Here is a 17985-nt window from a genome sequence, read left to right on the forward strand (position 1 = left end):
AACGGTTAACCGGTTTGGGTAGATTTCAAATTACAAAGCCGGTTCGGTTATTTTTTAAAATTTAATTTATTTTTTGGATATAAATAAAAAAATCGGCCATCTCTCTCTCTATATATATCATTTACTATGTTATTTAAGAAATGCTATTTACATGTAAATGTCATTTAATATGTCATTTAAAAAATGTTATTTGTCATTTAATTAATTTTATTTTATATAAAAAAATATTATCTTATATGTTCCCGTTAACACCATACTAATTAGAAACTAACAAGTACTGCAATGATCGCGATCCATAAACTGCCATGGTCGCAATAAATTCCGACGACTTGCAAACAATAAACTCAACTAGGCCCTCTGTTTACAAACAATTGTAACGACCTTTGGGGAACTGAATCTCCTGCTCATAGATGAGCAGAAAATTCCTGCTGACATACTCTATCTATTCATGATCTGAACGGTCAGGATTAAAGTAGGAACTAGTTTTGAACATTTTGCAAAAATCATGCTTCGGATTTTTTTTATTATTTTTTACTGCTACGAATAAAAAAACGTCCGACGTGGCACACAACTTCCTAAGTACGAATATATGATCATCAACAAGAGAAGAGACTAGAGAGAGAACTTATACATTGCTGACATGGATGTGCTTGAGCACGCCATGCTACATATATTACCAGTTTTGTTCTGCTTCTTTTGTTCATAAGCTTAACTCTCAAAGACTTAACGTAGAAGTTTGAATTGTAAAAACACATGCTGATTTAAAAAAAAAAATGATATTTGTTCATAAGAGTCTGGAGCGAAAACAGTAAAGAAGATAACAGAAAGCTGTCATCATTCACCAAAAAACACCACCTATCTCAATTTAATTCGAGGAACCTATCCAACAAGCAAGTGCTACTATAACAAACAAATAATTATACTGACACACGTACATGTAGGAGAAAATCATCAATGTATGGCAACCTTCATTCAGTCGATTCAAGTATTCCGCTGTGAAACAGATAGATCTTCTAGGTATATACCCCAACAAAACCATGATACAAATCGAACCTAAGCCTGTGACATCCCCCCATGCGTTCCAAGCATTGCCCAAAAACACCCTTGACATCTTTATTTACAAAAAACAGACACAGAAAGGTAAAAAAAAAAGACACAGTACGCACCAATAATCCATAACAACACAGGCAATGCTTCTCATGATTCGTATTGAGACTAAATGTGATGATATTTTTAGGTTTTGCAGGGGTATACATGGAACCTTTTTGATTAAAAATAATCGTGTGCACCCACATAGTCGCCACTTGTCTCAATGTCATCAATCTCAGCATCATCGATTTCGTCGAGGTCCATGCTGCCGCCTCCAACAAATAGATGATCAGCTCCAGGTTTACCAGCACCAGGCTTCTTCGCCTCTTGTATGATTGCAGTTATTTCTTCAATGCTTTGAGCAGGGAGGTTGGTGTCAGCTGATTGCAACAGCGCTTGGTATTCATCCGTTAGTTCTATTGGCAAGTTCTTTAAAAACCATGGGTGGGATTTTATCTCTGGGATTGTAATTCTCTGAAATTATTTACAAATGCATGTAAATCAATTGAAGATATGTCAACGGATCCGATATTGACAATATAGTAAATAGAGAGAAAAACCTCATAATACTAATCAGTACATTGGAAATATAGTTATTTTTTGGTATGGTTCTTGTATTTATAGCAATTTTTGTACTCATTCATATGTACAAAAACATATCAGATGAATTAATAAGGAGATAATCTGCAAGGAGAGTACAAACGTATGGTTCTACTTTCCTAAATAACAAATTTGTTTCATGTGTTCTTCATTGATGCTATCTTATCGAACCCAAAACTAAATTTATAATAAATGTAATAGATTCCGTTATGTAACTTGGTTAAATATTGTATACCTCAACTCCTCTCATCTGCTTTTATGATAGAAATAAATTACCTGTTCAGGATTTCCAACAAATATCATGGACAACAGATGACGGCATTCTGTGGATACCCTAACATAATCTGGAAATGAGTACTGGACACTAAGTATGCGCTGCACAAAACAAACAAAAAGTGGAGATTTAAGGAATTCATGTCATTATATAAGTACATGTACTTGTGAGAAATGATAATAAGAAAAACCTAAGATTGAAATATCAGATCTCAATATCATCCCAGTCAGGCCCATCTAAAGCATTAGTATGTTTAAATTTGGTTCAGAGAGTTATGGAAACTCAAACACACCGTGTAAGTAATGGCTAAATAGCCTAAATTTGATACTTATTGAGACTTTAAAATAAAGGGGTCAAAGTAGAAACCAAAAATGGGATCCTAAGATTTAAATGCGAAGTCTTATAGAGAACATACAAATCCTACTAGGAAACTTTGCAAAGGAAACCCAAATATTTTTGAATTGCATACAACATCCAATATAATTTGTGGCCACTATTTCCGATAATACTTGGTAATTCATGAAAAGTATCAAAACAATAGAATTAACGTATAAGATGAACAAATTGTCCTCAACATTGTCATCTAATTATATAAACAGTTATGGTAATTGCTTAACCAATGTATTCTGGTGTTTAATTTACAGTAAACTTTCTAAGCTTAAGCATTATGTTTAGACAGAACTTTTTCTTGAAAAATCGTGTAATATTTAACAGCTCCTTCTCCTTCACACTAATATACAGTCCGTGTTATCTAAGCAGCTCGAAAAATGTCAGTGCTAGTTGTAAATATAAGAAATGTTGGGTGCTAATTGCAATAATGAAGGAGAAAATGGGTTTTGTTGCAAAAAAGACCTGATTATATTTCAACCAAAAAAAGTTGGATTAGTAGTTCAATCTAGAATACTCACAGTAATTGTTTTTCTGAAGTTTCTAGGATCATCAGGGTCCTCAAATGGGTACGATCCAACAAGCATGACATACAATGTCACCCCACATGACCAAACATCTGCAATCTAAATCGATGCCGCCAAATAAAAGAAATAAAACAAAGTAGGAAAGAAAGTATAATTAGAAGAGAACTTGTTGATATTGGTTGACAAATGAAACTCTAAGGACATCAATTCCCGCTGGTACAAGTAGGCACCTCACTGAATTGTATATATGTTTGATGCTTTTTTGTGTGATCTAATGCATCCTTTATTGTTGTACATTCTAGGCATCAATGATTTCTAGCTGGTGCTTCCAGTTAGTTGTTTCGAACAAAACAAACCAGAAGCACATGAAAAAGAAACCTCAGAATATAGACACCAAGTTTGTAACGATCTTCTCATCGATATTGAGTCAGTAACAATAATACAAATAGGTTCTGATAGTTGACTGGCAAATACAATACTTAACTATACAGATAGTACAGAATATAAATTTTGGTTTAAAAACTGCAACAACTTGATGCATTTAGTATGAGAACTCACAGAGTCAGTAATAAATAACCAACCAATAACACTAAGCAATGGGAAATTATACTGGTATGTGCCAGTACAGGACCTGACCAAATTGCAACGAAAAGAAGCATTAGATTTACCTTCCCATCATATTGCTTTCTAGAAAGAACCTCCGGGGCAATGTAAGCTGGAGTGCCAACAGTAGATTTTGGCTGAGAGTGCAAAACAGAACTCTGATATACCAAAAGAATTTAAAAAATTAGTTATCAACATACAATTGAAGTGCTAGTATATCGCAGGAAATAGGGGATGGTTCCCATATGATGTGGTCAAAGGTATCCAGAGCTAGTGTGAAGGCAACTATTACCAGACATTCAGGCCTTTTTTACAAAATAGGATCTTTTGCAAGAACACCCAGTAATTTTACCATATTTGTGAAAATAACACTCTAGCGACTAAGATTTGAAACTTGTGATACTTGCAGCTCTCAGCTTAACATTAACTCAGTAATGAGAAGTTTATCCATAACTTCAATGAGTTCACTTTATTTTCCCTCAAGTGCAGTTTATGTAAGCAACTAGAAGAAATTAAACCTTGCGATGCCAAGTTATAAATGATCTTGATTATAACAGGTTGTACAATTAATATGGAAAAGTTACAAAGTTTAGTCGTCTTGTATTCAGCTTAGCATTGATTTTTAATAATCAGGTGCTACTTGCAACCCACCAAAATATGGTGGTGATAATTGTAAATAGAAGACATGCTTAGATCGTTCCAAATATGATAAGATCATTGATGTTTGCAAAAAACTAGGAAAAGATTTCACGGTAGGATTTTTTTGTCAGCAACCCAAAAAAGTTGGGTGTTTCATTCTGTAACGACATAACATTTGGTATATTTTGCAAGCGGAAAATGAATTCAACCGAGATAATACCTTGGAGTATCCAAAATCACAAATCTTAACACGAGGAGCAGTACTACCATCCAAGAGTGTATTTTCTAACTTTAAGTCCCGGTGACATATTTCCTGCCAAAAAGAAGAAGAAGATGACGTCGACAATTCAACATAATCTCTGACAAGAAAAGGCTTTGTTTGATTGCAATTTGTAAATCTCTGACAAGTAAATATTTATTTTCAGAAGGAAGCATAATCTCTGACTAATGAATATCAATTTAAATTGTACCATTGAGTGACAATAGCTGACACCGGATATGAGTTGTTGGAAGAAGAACCTTGCCTGTGAGAGATATTTTATTCGTTGTTAAGTTGGTCACCTTACAAATAAAACCCTCAGATAATGAAAATTTATTCGTCGTAAAATGTTTTTCTGGAATCTTGAACTTATGAGCAAAATAAGGACTTATGCCAGTTATGGTGCACATTGACACAGTCTTGGCCAAAAAAAAAGGTATTCACATTCTCGCAACATGTCTACAGTTTTCTCAATCTTGACATATTTGGGAATTACGCCCAACAATTAGAATGACTTCATGGAAATAAGATAAGACATTAACACCCAACATTTTTTATTCTTGCAAATACTACTTTAAGTTATGAAATATATTGTAAACAATAGCCAAACTGTTTAGAGTTCACTTTAGCAAAAAACTTAAAAAGCTTCATTAACTTGTTCACATTACCCTGAAGACAACACCTTAAATTGTCCTTGACTTTGTTGTAACAAATACTGACTTTTCAAAAATCATAGTGAAGTCATGGTCTAAGTAGTTAATATCTAACATGATACATATTTTTTATTATTCAGTTGACCAAGTTCTGTGGTGTTGGTGCAAGAAACTTAAAAGTGTTGGATATTAGTTACGAGAACAGAATCCTATTTTTATTAAAACTCTTGCACAAATTTGTATACCTCATCCTCACTAAATCTGCCAGCATTGCAGATTCTTTCAAAGAGTTCACCACCAGCTGCATACTCCATTACTATAGCGAGATGTGTAGGTGTCAACATCACCTGATTTCAAAATTAAAAAATTCTGTCAGTATATGATTTGCATTTTCCAGATACTTGTAAACTCTTGCACAACCAAATATTTCTTAGGTGGTTTATGACTACTCATAAAGGTGGAATAACATTTTCAAATCTGAGATAAGGCCAGGGATTCTACCTCTCAATTTAATTAATAATTAAAATCTGTCATAACTGGAACCAATAGTTACCTCTGCTACATATATTATTTTTAACTCGCTGAATTAGTGATTAAGTTTGGCGTAGAAGATTAAAATAGTAACTGGTAGAAGTAAATCAAGTTTCCGAATTAATTAAACCAATTTTGAAAAACAATTAAAAGAACCTGGTAGACTTACAGGTTATTAACAATCTACATAAAGGGATCAAAGGCTCCAGTAGACTAATACAAAATACAAAACACAGAACAACCCTTTGCAATTATATATACCAGCGTTTACATACAGGTCACATACCATTGTTCAATACTTCAATCCAATACGGAAATTAATAATCTAATTCAATTTTTGGTTTGTATGTAAAGAGAAAAGGTTAAGACCAATTGAGGGTTTTAGACCTAAGAAAGAAACAGAGTGTTACCTCCTTAAATCTTACGATATGTGGGTGCCGCAATGATCTGTGGTTCATTATCTCTCTCTGAACATGCTCATCAATCTAACTCATATTCAGAATAATAAGACCAATTAATGTCATAAATTCATATTAAATCAATAACAAGCCAAACTTAGAAAGAAAATTAAAAACAAACCTTTTGACCTCTCTCTATGTACTTGACAGCAAACAGTTCCTTGGTTTTAACATCTCTAACCAGCTTGGCCACGCCAAAATTTCCCGAGCCGATATCTTTGATGACCTCGTACTTCTCCATAGATTCTCTTCTCGCAGAACTCTGAGAACTAGAACCGATGAAAGCTACGCACGAAAGAGGCAATCATAACAGGGATGGAGAGGAGAGACTTGGATAGAGAAAGGGGAACCGCCAAAGACTCTCTCTCTTTATACTATTTACTGGGTTTCCTCCAAAAGTGGAAAGAGAGCAAACCAAAAGGGACAGCTGAAAGTGTGAGAAAATGGAGAGAGAGAGATAAGAGCTGGGGGATGAGAATAATCGAATTGAATACGAGTTGAATAATGCAACTTTTCTTTTCTTTTGGGGAGAGAGAGAAAAGGAAAAAGAAAGGGATTGGCGACGAGAAACAGCCATGTGTCCCTCGCTAGTGCACTGTAGGGCAAAGACAGAGTCAAGTTGGGAATTATTGTTATTTTCTTTTGGTTTCTTTCTTTTTTTTATCTGAGTAAAAGTAAATAATAATTATTTCAATCCCCATACTCCAGTATCCACATTGTACCTCCATCTTTTAAACAGAATTTAACTTTCCATAACTTAACTTAACTAACTAGTTTAATTAAATTTATTCACAACACTGTGATCTTCCAAGTTTAATTAAATTCATGGGTATAAATACTTGGAAGATAATAAATTAATACTTGCAAATTAAGATATTAATACTTGCATGTCTAACTTGATATAACTATATAGAGGGACCATTCAAACTACATGGGAGAAGAATCATACACGTTTTTAGAGGTGGGTTTTTTTTTTCAATATCTTCCGCATTTCTCACATTCTATGAGGAATTTTGTGAATCTAAAACCATGAACGTATTATACGCAATTTTATCTTTCAAATGAGATCCATAATGACGTACTTTCGGATTCATCGTTACACAAGTATTTATACCTCATTGTGTAAGTATTTATACCTCATCGTGCAAGTATTTATACCTATACTTGTAAGTATTTTATCCCTAATCGTGGATCCCGCATCTCCGCATCACATTTCCCTAATCGTCCCTGCGTCAACCTTTCTCTAACAAAAATAGTTGACCACATAGGTATAAATACTTCCGTGCATAGGTATAAATACTTGTAATACTTGATATTAATACTTTTAAATGTCAGCAGTGTCATATGTGAAAATACTAGGTATAAATACTTGTGTGATGACGAACTCGAAAGTATGTCGTTATGGATCTCATTTGAAAGATAAAATTGCGTAGAAGACGTTCGTGATTTTAGATTCGCAAAATTTATTATAGATCATGAGAAATGTGAATGAGATTAAACAAATAAAATTGAGAAATAATAGGAGGATGAGAGTGCGGGTACTAATATCACGTCCCAAAAGTAAAATCCATTCAAGTTTCAACTTCTGACCAGTGTCCAGTGGAGCTTCCAAACGTACCTTTTTTTTAAGTCGATAAAGTCAGTCTCGACCTCTTACGGCGGTCCGCTGTGTGATCGTCGAAGACACATTTGACAGTTACTTTAACTTGAAGTAAACCCATTACCCATGGTTATTAAAAACAATATAACAAAAATATATGACGGATGTGCTGTATCAAGTCAAATCAGCTCAATCAACTATTAATATCTTTGCTCAATAAGAGAAGTAAATGCATTACTTGCAAGATAATTTTAATAGTTTGGATTTATTATTTAAATCATATTTAATATTTAATGGGATTTTAAAATATGAAGTTCTTGCATTGAAAATCTTTACTAATTAGGATGTGTTTTAGTTGATACTAGTTAAGCATAATACATATTAAAATTAAATAGAAATTAAATATTTGAGCCGTTATCCACAATATCTACTTAGTTTTCGGCCAAAACATAAACTATAGGAAATTGAGGAAGGTTTTATACTTTTATTGTCCCGAGATTTCACTACCATAAAAAAAAATTACATCTTGATCTAATATAAAACGAACAAGGTCAACAGTTTGCAATGAGTTTCAAGTTTCAACTTTTAAAATATACATGAAATTAAATTGGTATGGTTATTTTTGGTGACGCCAAAATCTTATGCATCGAAACTTTCTTGTGAAAATTTATTGTTGATTAGCATATTTGTCGATATATAAGACTATACATGTGGCGTTACTAATAAATACGTTGACAGTAGCCTACGGACAAATTTCCCCAAAGAAAAAAAGACGTTGACAGTCTGAATTGTGTTAACATGGATTAATTCGGTTGAATTCTAGAGATAAATAAAATGTTCTTAATTTTCTAATATAAAATTTGAATTTTATACTCACATGATTGCTAATTATAGTATTAAAGGTTGCAATATGGAATACAAGAAGAGGAGAGTGATTTGTAGAGAAGTGGAAACAAATACGTATTCGGATCCAGTGAAGTAACTCAATTTTTGGGTTTTAAATTGGGCCCGTTCGATTTGAATCCGTGATAATCTATCTGAAGTGGAGCGCATACATCTCGAGAGATAAATTCAAATCACGAAGCAATCTTGAACAACGGATTCAAATCGGATGGTCTCAATCCAAAACCCAAAGATTGAGTTACTTTAGGGGATATGGACCCAACAAATACAAGGGAGCAAGGAATAAGAACACATATAGCGATCATCAAGACCATAGTGACAAATAATTTACTCGAGTTCGATTCGGCAAAGTAAAAAATTCGTGATTGAGGAATAATTCAGGTATAATTTGGTCTTATAAGGAAGCAAAAAAATTATCGCATTTTTTCGTGTTTTATTCCCAAATAATTCGGTCAGCCGAATATTCATCGTTCGGTTCGAAAACACAAAAAAAAAAAATGAATAAAATACCAATTATATCACTATGATTAAGACGAGTCATGGTGCAAAAAATAAACCATACATCAGAAAATTTATAGTAAATGTATTGAAAGAGCCATATTGAATCAGGGAAAACAATTGTCTATTTCTGAATTTTGAAAATTAGATATAGCTCTAAGTATAATCGAATTATTGTCTATTTTTTAAGAAAAAATTGTTTTTTCCTAAACAAATTGATTAATATAAGATAGTTTGCAACTCATTGGTCATACCAGTATTTTTTTTTTGTCTATCCTGATAAAAATTATGAATACAACCCGAAAAAGTTATATTGTTTATTTAAATGGATCTAAACAAATTTAATTAATTAAATAAAGCATAATCAAATTGAAGAAGAATCAAAAGATATATACGCCATAGGGGTGGCAACGAACCGAACCGAACCGAACTTACCTTAGGTTTGAGTTTGGTTTGAATTAATTTCGAACTGAACCTGGTTTGATTCGTTTCGAACTGAACCCATTTCGAATCGAATTAATTGCGAACTACACATTTTTCGAATCGAACCTGAATCGAACCACGAACTAAATTATTTTTTAACAGTCCTAGTTATACCGGTAGTTTATACATTAATTTTTTCTCGCGGGACAATTCACATGGCTTCCTTTTACCGGTATGAACTATGAAATGAGTGTTTTTAAGTTGGAAAATTATTTATGAAAAAATACATCAGAGACGGCTTTCCTGGTATAAACTATGAGAGACGACCGAAGAGAGAGAAGAGACAGTCATCTAGGCCGGAGAGACAACCAGTCGCCGAGAGCGTCGGCTAGATTTTAGAGCTAGAGGGAGAGTGAGTTAGGGAGAGGTGGAGAGAGAACTAGGTTATTGAGATTTGAGAGCGAGGGAGTGTCGGCTAAGTTAAATTATGACTCTCTATCTTGGATTTTAATTTCATCAGGTAAATGAACGGCCAATGTTATTATGAGATTCGAACCATAAAAATGATCGAACTCATTTCGATCGAACCAGGCTAGGTTTGGGTTTGGTTTGAATTAATTCCGAACCGAACCTGGTTGCAGGCCATGTTTAATGTTTGAAAATAATTATTAGTACAATTATTGTTCCATGCCAAATTGTTTGGGGGGACTCCGCTTTATCGTTGAATTAACAAAAATATCATTATTTTAAGTTTTTTATTTAGTCAATTCCAACAAATCAAAGTTTTTTTTTTTTTTTTGCCACTGTATGTACGTGATGTACTGAATAAAACTTATAAAAACTCCAAATCGACATAATTTTTTTTGTAAAGGTTACAAGACACTGTTTTTTGAAACATAGGATCCGCAGCCATTTTTATTAATACCCCTCAAAAAAAAAGTTAAAAAAATGTTCCTGCTCTCTGTTTTTTTTTTTTTAAAACTGCCCCGACTGTTAGACCCACGGGCGGTCCAATAAACCCACCAGACCGCCCCATGCAGAGGCGGGTCAGTCCACTAGCGGACCGCCCCCTGCAGAGACGGTCCTCTATTTTTTTTTAGAGATATTAATATTTTGATTTAAATAATTTTGTGAATTTTTTTTTTTCTTGTTTAGAGTGTACGCCAAAAAAATAAGACATTTGATATATTTATGAAGTGATGCTGTAACTCTTTACTATGATTTATACAGGATACGCGCATGGGATATAGTTATGAAGTTTTCTTGGCCTAGATTCTTAATAATTTATTTTATTCAAATATACACAAAGAAATATAGTTAGATTGCCTCAATGATGTCAACTTTTTTTTTTTTTTAGAAAATAATTGGATTATTTGATTATTGTCGACATATACCATTTGTTCGGAGATAGGCTAATGAACACAATAAATAGTAAGTGCATTTTAAAATAAGTATATGAATAATTTTTGAATAATTTCTTAGGCTTTTAACTAAACAAAATACAAATCGTTGTACGTCTACCGTCGAACAAAATCGGATTCGTCTCGTCCCCCCCTTTCCGAAAAGTGGTCATACGCGCAAATTCGACTTTCTTAGCCAAAGTTATGGTTGTTTAAAGTTTTTTTTTGAAAGCTGAACTTTGGAAATTCATAACTAACTATAGAAAAATTCAAATAAATTGAAATTTGTGTCAATTCTGTGTATTTTTTAATGCTCTACATGCTGGTATAATCACTTTTGCATTTTGATCCCTGTATCAGTCCAGACCTCTGCTGGTAAATCAGTCCAGACTGGCCAGTCTGGACTGATATAGGGACCAAAATGCAAAAGTGCTTTGAGTAGCACATGTGACAGTCTAAAATGTCTCATATGATCGTTGAGTGTGGAATTCAGATCTTAGATACCTGAGGTTCAATTATAAAATCTGAACCATTTATTTAACTTGGCACACATCTTGAAACAGACTCTTATATTTTCTTAAGACATTGAATTTATTTTGGCTGAGAATTAATCTGGACCATCTATATAGATTGCACCTCAAGTCCCATAAGATACAGATTCTTTGAGTGTTGTGTTCCGGTTTGCTCTTTTATTTTTTTGAGTGATGATTTGACGAAAGTAAAACATTGATTTGACAAAAGTTAAAACAATACATATGAGCTGCAGATTTGATTCCCATGTGCGTTCCTGTATAAATCGTAGTAAAAAGTTACGACATGACTTCATAAATATATCAAATGTCTTATTTTTTAGCGTACACTCTAAACAAGAAATTTTTTTATTCACAAAATTATTTAGAAACTATTTGCTCTGTAGTTTGAATTAAATTTTTACTAATAGATTTCATGTAAACAAAATTCATATTGAGTCGATGCCTTTCCTCATGGGATACCCGCCACACAAATGGGCAATGAGAAATTGCAAGATAAGACCGAACAGACAAAATGACTGTAAGGCGGTTAGCTGGATAGGCAATATAGAATATTATAATTCTTTTATTTAAGTACTTCTTTTGTGAGCCCGATTTCCCGGAGTTGATTCTGGGAATAGATGAGTACAGTGAGTTTCTGATTCTGGGACCCAATCAATCCTTTTTCTAGGGTAAAATGTTGACAGAGTATTTTTTACTTCATACAATGCACAGATTATAGAAAACAGCGCTGCATGAAACTAAAACTGCTCTGTTAAAATCTTTATCCCTTTTCTCATCTCTCGCAGACAATTTGTAGAAGACAAATCATCGCTCTTGAAAGCACAGCGAATCAAATGTTCTGATTTATCGGCTTCGGTGTGTGTTAGTACGTTACTATATCTGATTCCGATTCTCGAGTATGTTACTGTATGCCAAGTTTTGTTTACCCTAAAAAGAATTATATATATAATATTAGAGGAGGGTTCAAATGCCTCCATCATGCCTTCATTTCTCTCCATCATTTTCAAAGTTCAAACAGTCGATCCAAACCGCTCAACCTAACCTCCATACTAAGATATGTTTGGAGACCAAATTTTATATTTTTAGAAATTTTTTTACTATTTTTTTAGATAGGTACAAAAATACTGTTTTTAGATGGTTCAGATTTACTGATTTTGTACCTATCTAAAAAAATAGTAAAAAAATTCCTAAAAATATAAAATTTGGTCTCCAAACATATTTTAGTATGGAGGCTAGATTGAGCGGTTCGGATTGACTGTTTGAACTTTGAAAATGATAGAGAGAGATGGAGGCATAATGGAGGCACAAAAACATGGAGGCATTTGATCCCTCCTCATAATATTATGTTAAGTTTGTTTCTTTCTGGGACGGATCTACATATATATTGGGAGTGTTAAGTTATTTTAATAATTTTTTTTAATTATGTGTATTAAAATTAAATTTTTATTTTTTTGAGTTTTTATATAATTTAGTCTTTTTTTTTATAAAATAATAAATGTGTGCTTGTAGTTTAGTGGTAAAAGTTCTATTTGATTTTTATAAAATTATAGATTTAATTTCCACAAATCATATTTACTCATTTTTAATAAGCAGCATCGTATCAGAGAAGAATATCATATCCAATATGAGCCGAAATTTTTAAATATACCATTTTAAGAAAATAAATAAACCAAAACACCATCGGTGGCTGGATTTAATAAAAATAGCATGGCCGCTTTGGCGCGAAGCGGGTACCCTGAACGTGGCCGCTATGGTGGGAATCGGCCACTATATTGGGCCGGCTTTAGGCCCAGCGGGGTAGCCGCTTTGGGGGGTAGCGGCCAGGGCCGCTTCCTGGGGTAGAGGGCACCCTGATAAAATATATATATATACAGAGTTGTATTATAGAGGAGAGAGATATTCATTTGACGCACAGAGGTCATATGCCACTAGTGCCGCTTCAACTGTATGTATTTTATTTTCTTTCTTATAAAAAAAAAATTAGTATTTATAATTAATTTAATTAATTTTTAATTTTAGGTTTTCTTATACTCATACCAAATGGCTGTTATCGTATCTATTTACACTGGTGGTGAGATTTTAACAGGCCCTAATGGGGTTTATTACAGTATCGGGCCTGTTTCTGTGATACCTGTAATCTCGGGTACTGATTTGTTGGTTCTGAAATCGATTATTTCTCAGAACCTCGGATTGAATCAGGATCGATATGACCTTGATATTCAGGCCAAAATTAGCATGCCCACTGGTTCAGGCCAAACTTGGTTCCAACTTTTTCCTGTTCAGAATGATGGAGTCTGGCAGGTACTGTACAACCAGACAATTAGTTTTTCTGGGGGTGGATACAAGATAATTGAACTCTTTGTGGAGATTAACCGAGTCCAGCGTCCTAACCCCCTTGCAAGGTTAATCCGGGGTGCTATTCGGGCTAATGCCTCAACCTCCTCAAGTCCAGTGTCCCAACCCCCTTTCCAGATTGACATGCCTGAAAGTAGTAATGCCCCAGTTCAGGAGGGCCGACGGTCTACTAGTCGGCCCTCCCGTCGGTCCCGAATCCCTTTGCCGATTGACATGCCTGAGAGTAGTCAAGCCCCAGTCCAGAGGGACCGACCGTCTAATAGTCAGCACTCCCATCGATCCCGAGCCCAGCCTTGTGATCCGGAGGAAACTGAGGAGACGGTGGATCCGGAAATACAAGAGGCAGAGGAAAATTGGGGGGATGTTGGTCCTGATTGCATGAGCGATCACAGTGACACAGCAGATACGAGGCCTGTGCTCGGGCAGACAAAAAAAATTCAAGGTTGATAAAGGGTTTCGGATAATGGGTCGCGGGGTTGAGCACCCGATTGCAGCTTTCAATGACCTGTCAGGTTTTCAGGAAGCAAATGTGGGGTTATTTGGTAGACATGCAGAGTTTGAAAATGAATTGTCAGAGGGACAAACCTATGATTCAAATGAGGAAATGAAAGCTGCAATTTACAAGTTTCACATTCTTTGTAATAAAGAGATTAAGAATACGCACAGTGACAAACAACGGATTAGGTTCAAGTGCAAGGACCCCAGATGTGGTTGGTACATTAATGCAAGGGTCACTGGTTTTGGTACACAATGGAAAGTATCCAAGTGCCCAACAAAACATGTTTGTCATGCGGATGCCACAAGAATAGATCATGCACAGTTGACCGCTGCTATGGTTGCCGATTGCATCTCGGCGCACATGAGAAATGACGTAGATTTAAGTATCACTTCTGTCAGAATAGCTTGTGCACAAACGTACAACGGTCAGGTACCAGCGTACAATAAATTGTGGCGTGGAAGGGAGTTGGCAATTGCCCGCCAATTTGGTAGTTGGGAGGGGTCATATGCGCTTATAGTCCCCTTATTGGAGGCAATTAAGCGAAAAAATCCAGGTACATTGTTTGATGTTACCTCATATCCAACTGGTGAGCCTGGACCTTACAGGTACTTTAATAGGGCGGCTTGGGCATTTGGACCATGCATAGAGGCTTTCCAACACCTGATACCTGTCATCACTGTTGATGCCTGTTTCTTAGCAGGCCGGTACAAAGGTAAAATGTTGATTGCAACCGGGTACGATGCAGAAAATCAGCTCCTCCCGTTGGCTTTTTCATTGGTAGATACAGAGAATTTTGAAGATTGTGCATGGTTCATGCAATGGTTGAGGCGCAATGTAATTCGCTCCAGGTTTGTGTGTGTCATCACTGATAGGGGTAAGGGCATAAAAAAGGTGTTTCGACAGGATGATCTGGGATGGAATGAGGAAGATGAGGATGAGTGCGTTCACCGTCTTTGTGCTACTCACATAGCAGAAAATATGAAAAAGAATCATTGCAATGAAGAAGCAATCAAGTACTTCAGGATATGTGTGGCGAAGAGAAAGATGAGGAGATATGAGCAAGGAATGCAAGCAATGGGAGATATATGTGATCGGGCTCTGAATTGGTTGGATGGTGTGGGTAAGTATCTAGATCAAGATGAGAACGAATGTCCTAAACCATGAAAGATATTCCAGGCGTTGGATGGGGGTTTCCGTTGGGGAATTATGACGACGAACGGGTCCGAGTCGTTCAATAATGTTTTTAGATCTTCTCGTAGGTTGCCGGTAGCAGCAATAATTGAGGACACGTTTTACAAATGTCAGCAATGGTTTGCTCAAAGGAGGGCAAAAACGCAATTTGAAGCAAGCCAGGGTCAACAGTTCTCATGTCGTGTGCACGAGGTATGTTATTTTAATTAAATTATTTTATTTTTGTAATTTTTATTAATTTCAAGCAATGTATTTTTCGTAGTTGATTAACAAACGGTGCGGGAGGTCACAATCTATGACGACGCTCGGTGGATTTGGCAACTGGAACGAGTTTGAGATAACATCCACACAAGAGAAAGTTAATGCATACATGAAAGACGCTTCTGGCCGGTCTACCAAAGCGAATTATAAATACACGGTGGTAATCATGGATGAGAACACGGTTACATGCACATGCCAGAAGCCGCAATTAAACAGAATACCGTGTTCTCATGTTCTGGCAGTGTGCCGTCTCCGTGGCATTGACCCTGGAAGGTTTGTACATTACTACTACCACATACAGACACTTATCAACACATGGCTGGGTGAATGGCATGTGTATGACAATCAGTCTGATTGGCCGGAAAATGAAGGCCCAATCCTTGTTCCAAATGACAAAAATATTACCTTGGGTCGAAGGCGAGTTAATAGGATTCCGATGTGGCTTGATTTACTTCATAATAGAAGGAGAGGACATCAGACTCGCCGGGATACACAAGAACAACAAAATAGAGCTGCTCGAGATGCACGAGGTAGTTAACTCATACATTTTTGTTATTAAATTTTCAGGTTGAGAAAGAGGAGTAACAATACATTTTTGTTATTAAATTTTCAGGTTGAGAAAGAGGCAAGCAATGTATTTTTATCCGACGATCAAGTTTAGATTTGTGATTTATTGTTTGTTTACTCGTTTATTGTATTAACATGCAGACATCTATTTAGGCAAGTATTACTCGTTTATTGTATTAACATGCATACACCTATTTAGGCGCACTATTATTGTTTGTTTTGATTTATTTGTGATTTATTTGTTGTTTTATTGTTTGTTTTACAAATCGTTACGTTCAGATTTACTGTGACGAAAAATGATGAAAGATAAAAGCAAAATAGTACAATAAATAACAACATGAAAGAAAGATAAGCATCCTGATATAACAAATCACAGTATATGACAACACTAGAGTAAAAAAAAGTACAAAAACAAACAACAACCTAAAAGTCAGAAGGAGTGAATGGGCACCTCGCCTTCCTAGTCCTCAAACCCTTAATCCGCACTGCGAGTGGCGTGTGGTCGAGAGAATCATCTAACTCAACGGCCTCGACCTCCTCAATCTCAGCTGACTGCTGGACTGCAGGACCAAATGCAACTGTGTGTCCAGACTCCTGAGTCGATAACATACCGTAGGCAGCTCTCACGATAGGATCATCCATGGAGATGTCAGGAATGGGAGGATACTGTGTGGAGGTGCCAGCAAAGTCCGGAATTGGAGGATACTGCGTAGGCTGTGAGCTGCCAGGAAAGGGTGGAAAGGGGTGCGGCATAGTGAACCCTGGTAGATATGCAGGAGGAATCGACTGGGTCGGATCATAACCCGGAGAATACAAACCATCAGGGTTTGGGTCGATATTGAAGCCGAGTCCCTCCTCCTCCTACAAATTTACAAACAAGTTATGCATCATTTTTTTTTTAAAAATGCACAAGTTGTATATATTAAAAAAATAACTTACCTGCGTAGAGAAAAACTGATAATTATTTTGGTACAATACGATAATTATTTTGGTCAAATAATCAATTTTGGTACAATGCGATAATTATTTTGGTCAAATAATCAATTTTGGTACAATTTTACAATTATTTTGATCAATAATAAATTTCCATACCATTTCATAATTATTTTGGTACAATTTCATAATTACCTGATCCTAAACCCTGAATATTTACCTTACTCCTACTCCTACTCCTACTCCTACTCCTACTTTAAACTAAAATTTAAATTTAGAAAGAAGAAGAAAATTACCTGATTTGAAGGGATGAAATGAGAAATGAGAATTGATATCAAAAAAACGTAACTGTGGGAATTTATATGGTACCATGGCCGCTGCCATGGGTTGAGGCGTGGCCGCTACGCCCCAAAGCGGCCAGCCCGCTGGGCCTAAAGCCGGCCCAATATATTGGCCGATTCCCACCAAAGCGGCCACGTTTAATCTACCCGCTTCGTGCCAAAGCGGCCATGCTATTTTTATTAAATCCAGCCACCGATAGTGTTTTGGTTTATTTATTTTCTTAAAATGGTATATTTAAAAATTTCGGCAATATGAGTAAAAGATTATCTTCACTTTACGGTCTGAGGTTTACTCTCAAGTCTCAAGTCTCAACCGTTTTGAGATTCGGACTAGTGCATAGGACAATATTGTTTTGGCTTTGAAATTCGTGCAAAATTAAAAGAACAATTCAGATCCACTAATTCTATAAAATTCCATTTTTGGTACTGAGAAGGATATGAGTTCCCATATCAATACGGTA

The 17985-nt window shown here is 35.4% G+C and overlaps 2 protein-coding genes across 2 annotated transcripts; one reads left to right on the plus strand and one right to left on the minus strand.

Moving 5' to 3' along the window:
- Positions 1-936: 936 nt before the first annotated feature.
- Positions 937-6587, minus strand: SNRK2-8 (Protein kinase superfamily protein). Its single transcript, XM_078301061.1, has 9 exons — positions 6142-6587; positions 5973-6047; positions 5277-5378; positions 4590-4643; positions 4340-4432; positions 3546-3638; positions 2872-2976; positions 1966-2064; positions 937-1563 (listed from the first exon to the last, which is right to left on the minus strand). The coding sequence occupies exons 1-9, from the start codon at positions 6259-6261 to the stop codon at positions 1270-1272; spliced, it is 1035 nt and encodes a 344-aa protein (XP_078157187.1). The 5' UTR covers positions 6262-6587; the 3' UTR covers positions 937-1269.
- A 7977-nt stretch (positions 6588-14564) lies between these two features.
- On the plus strand, positions 14565-15395 carry LOC144553226 (uncharacterized). Its single transcript, XM_078301325.1, has one exon. The coding sequence runs from the start codon at positions 14565-14567 to the stop codon at positions 15393-15395; it is 831 nt and encodes a 276-aa protein (XP_078157451.1).
- Positions 15396-17985: the final 2590 nt, after the last annotated feature.

Source organism: Carex rostrata, chromosome 4, assembly GCF_964058835.1.
Source record: "Carex rostrata chromosome 4, lpCarRost1.2, whole genome shotgun sequence".
NCBI classification, from domain to species: Eukaryota; Viridiplantae; Streptophyta; class Magnoliopsida; order Poales; family Cyperaceae; genus Carex; species Carex rostrata.

Coding starts and splice junctions, on each gene's coding strand:
- SNRK2-8 (XM_078301061.1), bottom strand. CDS start 6,261: ATGGAGAAGTACGAGGTCATCAAAGATATCGGCTCGGGAAATTTTGGC. Junction 5,379..5,972: donor ATATCGTAAGATTTAAGGAG/GTAACACTCTGT, acceptor TTTTGAAATCAG/GTGATGTTGACACCTACACA. Junction 1,564..1,965: donor TTGTTGGAAATCCTGAACAG/GTAATTTATTTC, acceptor AAATAATTTCAG/AGAATTACAATCCCAGAGAT.
- LOC144553226 (XM_078301325.1), top strand. CDS start 14,565: ATGGTTGCCGATTGCATCTCGGCGCACATGAGAAATGACGTAGATTTA.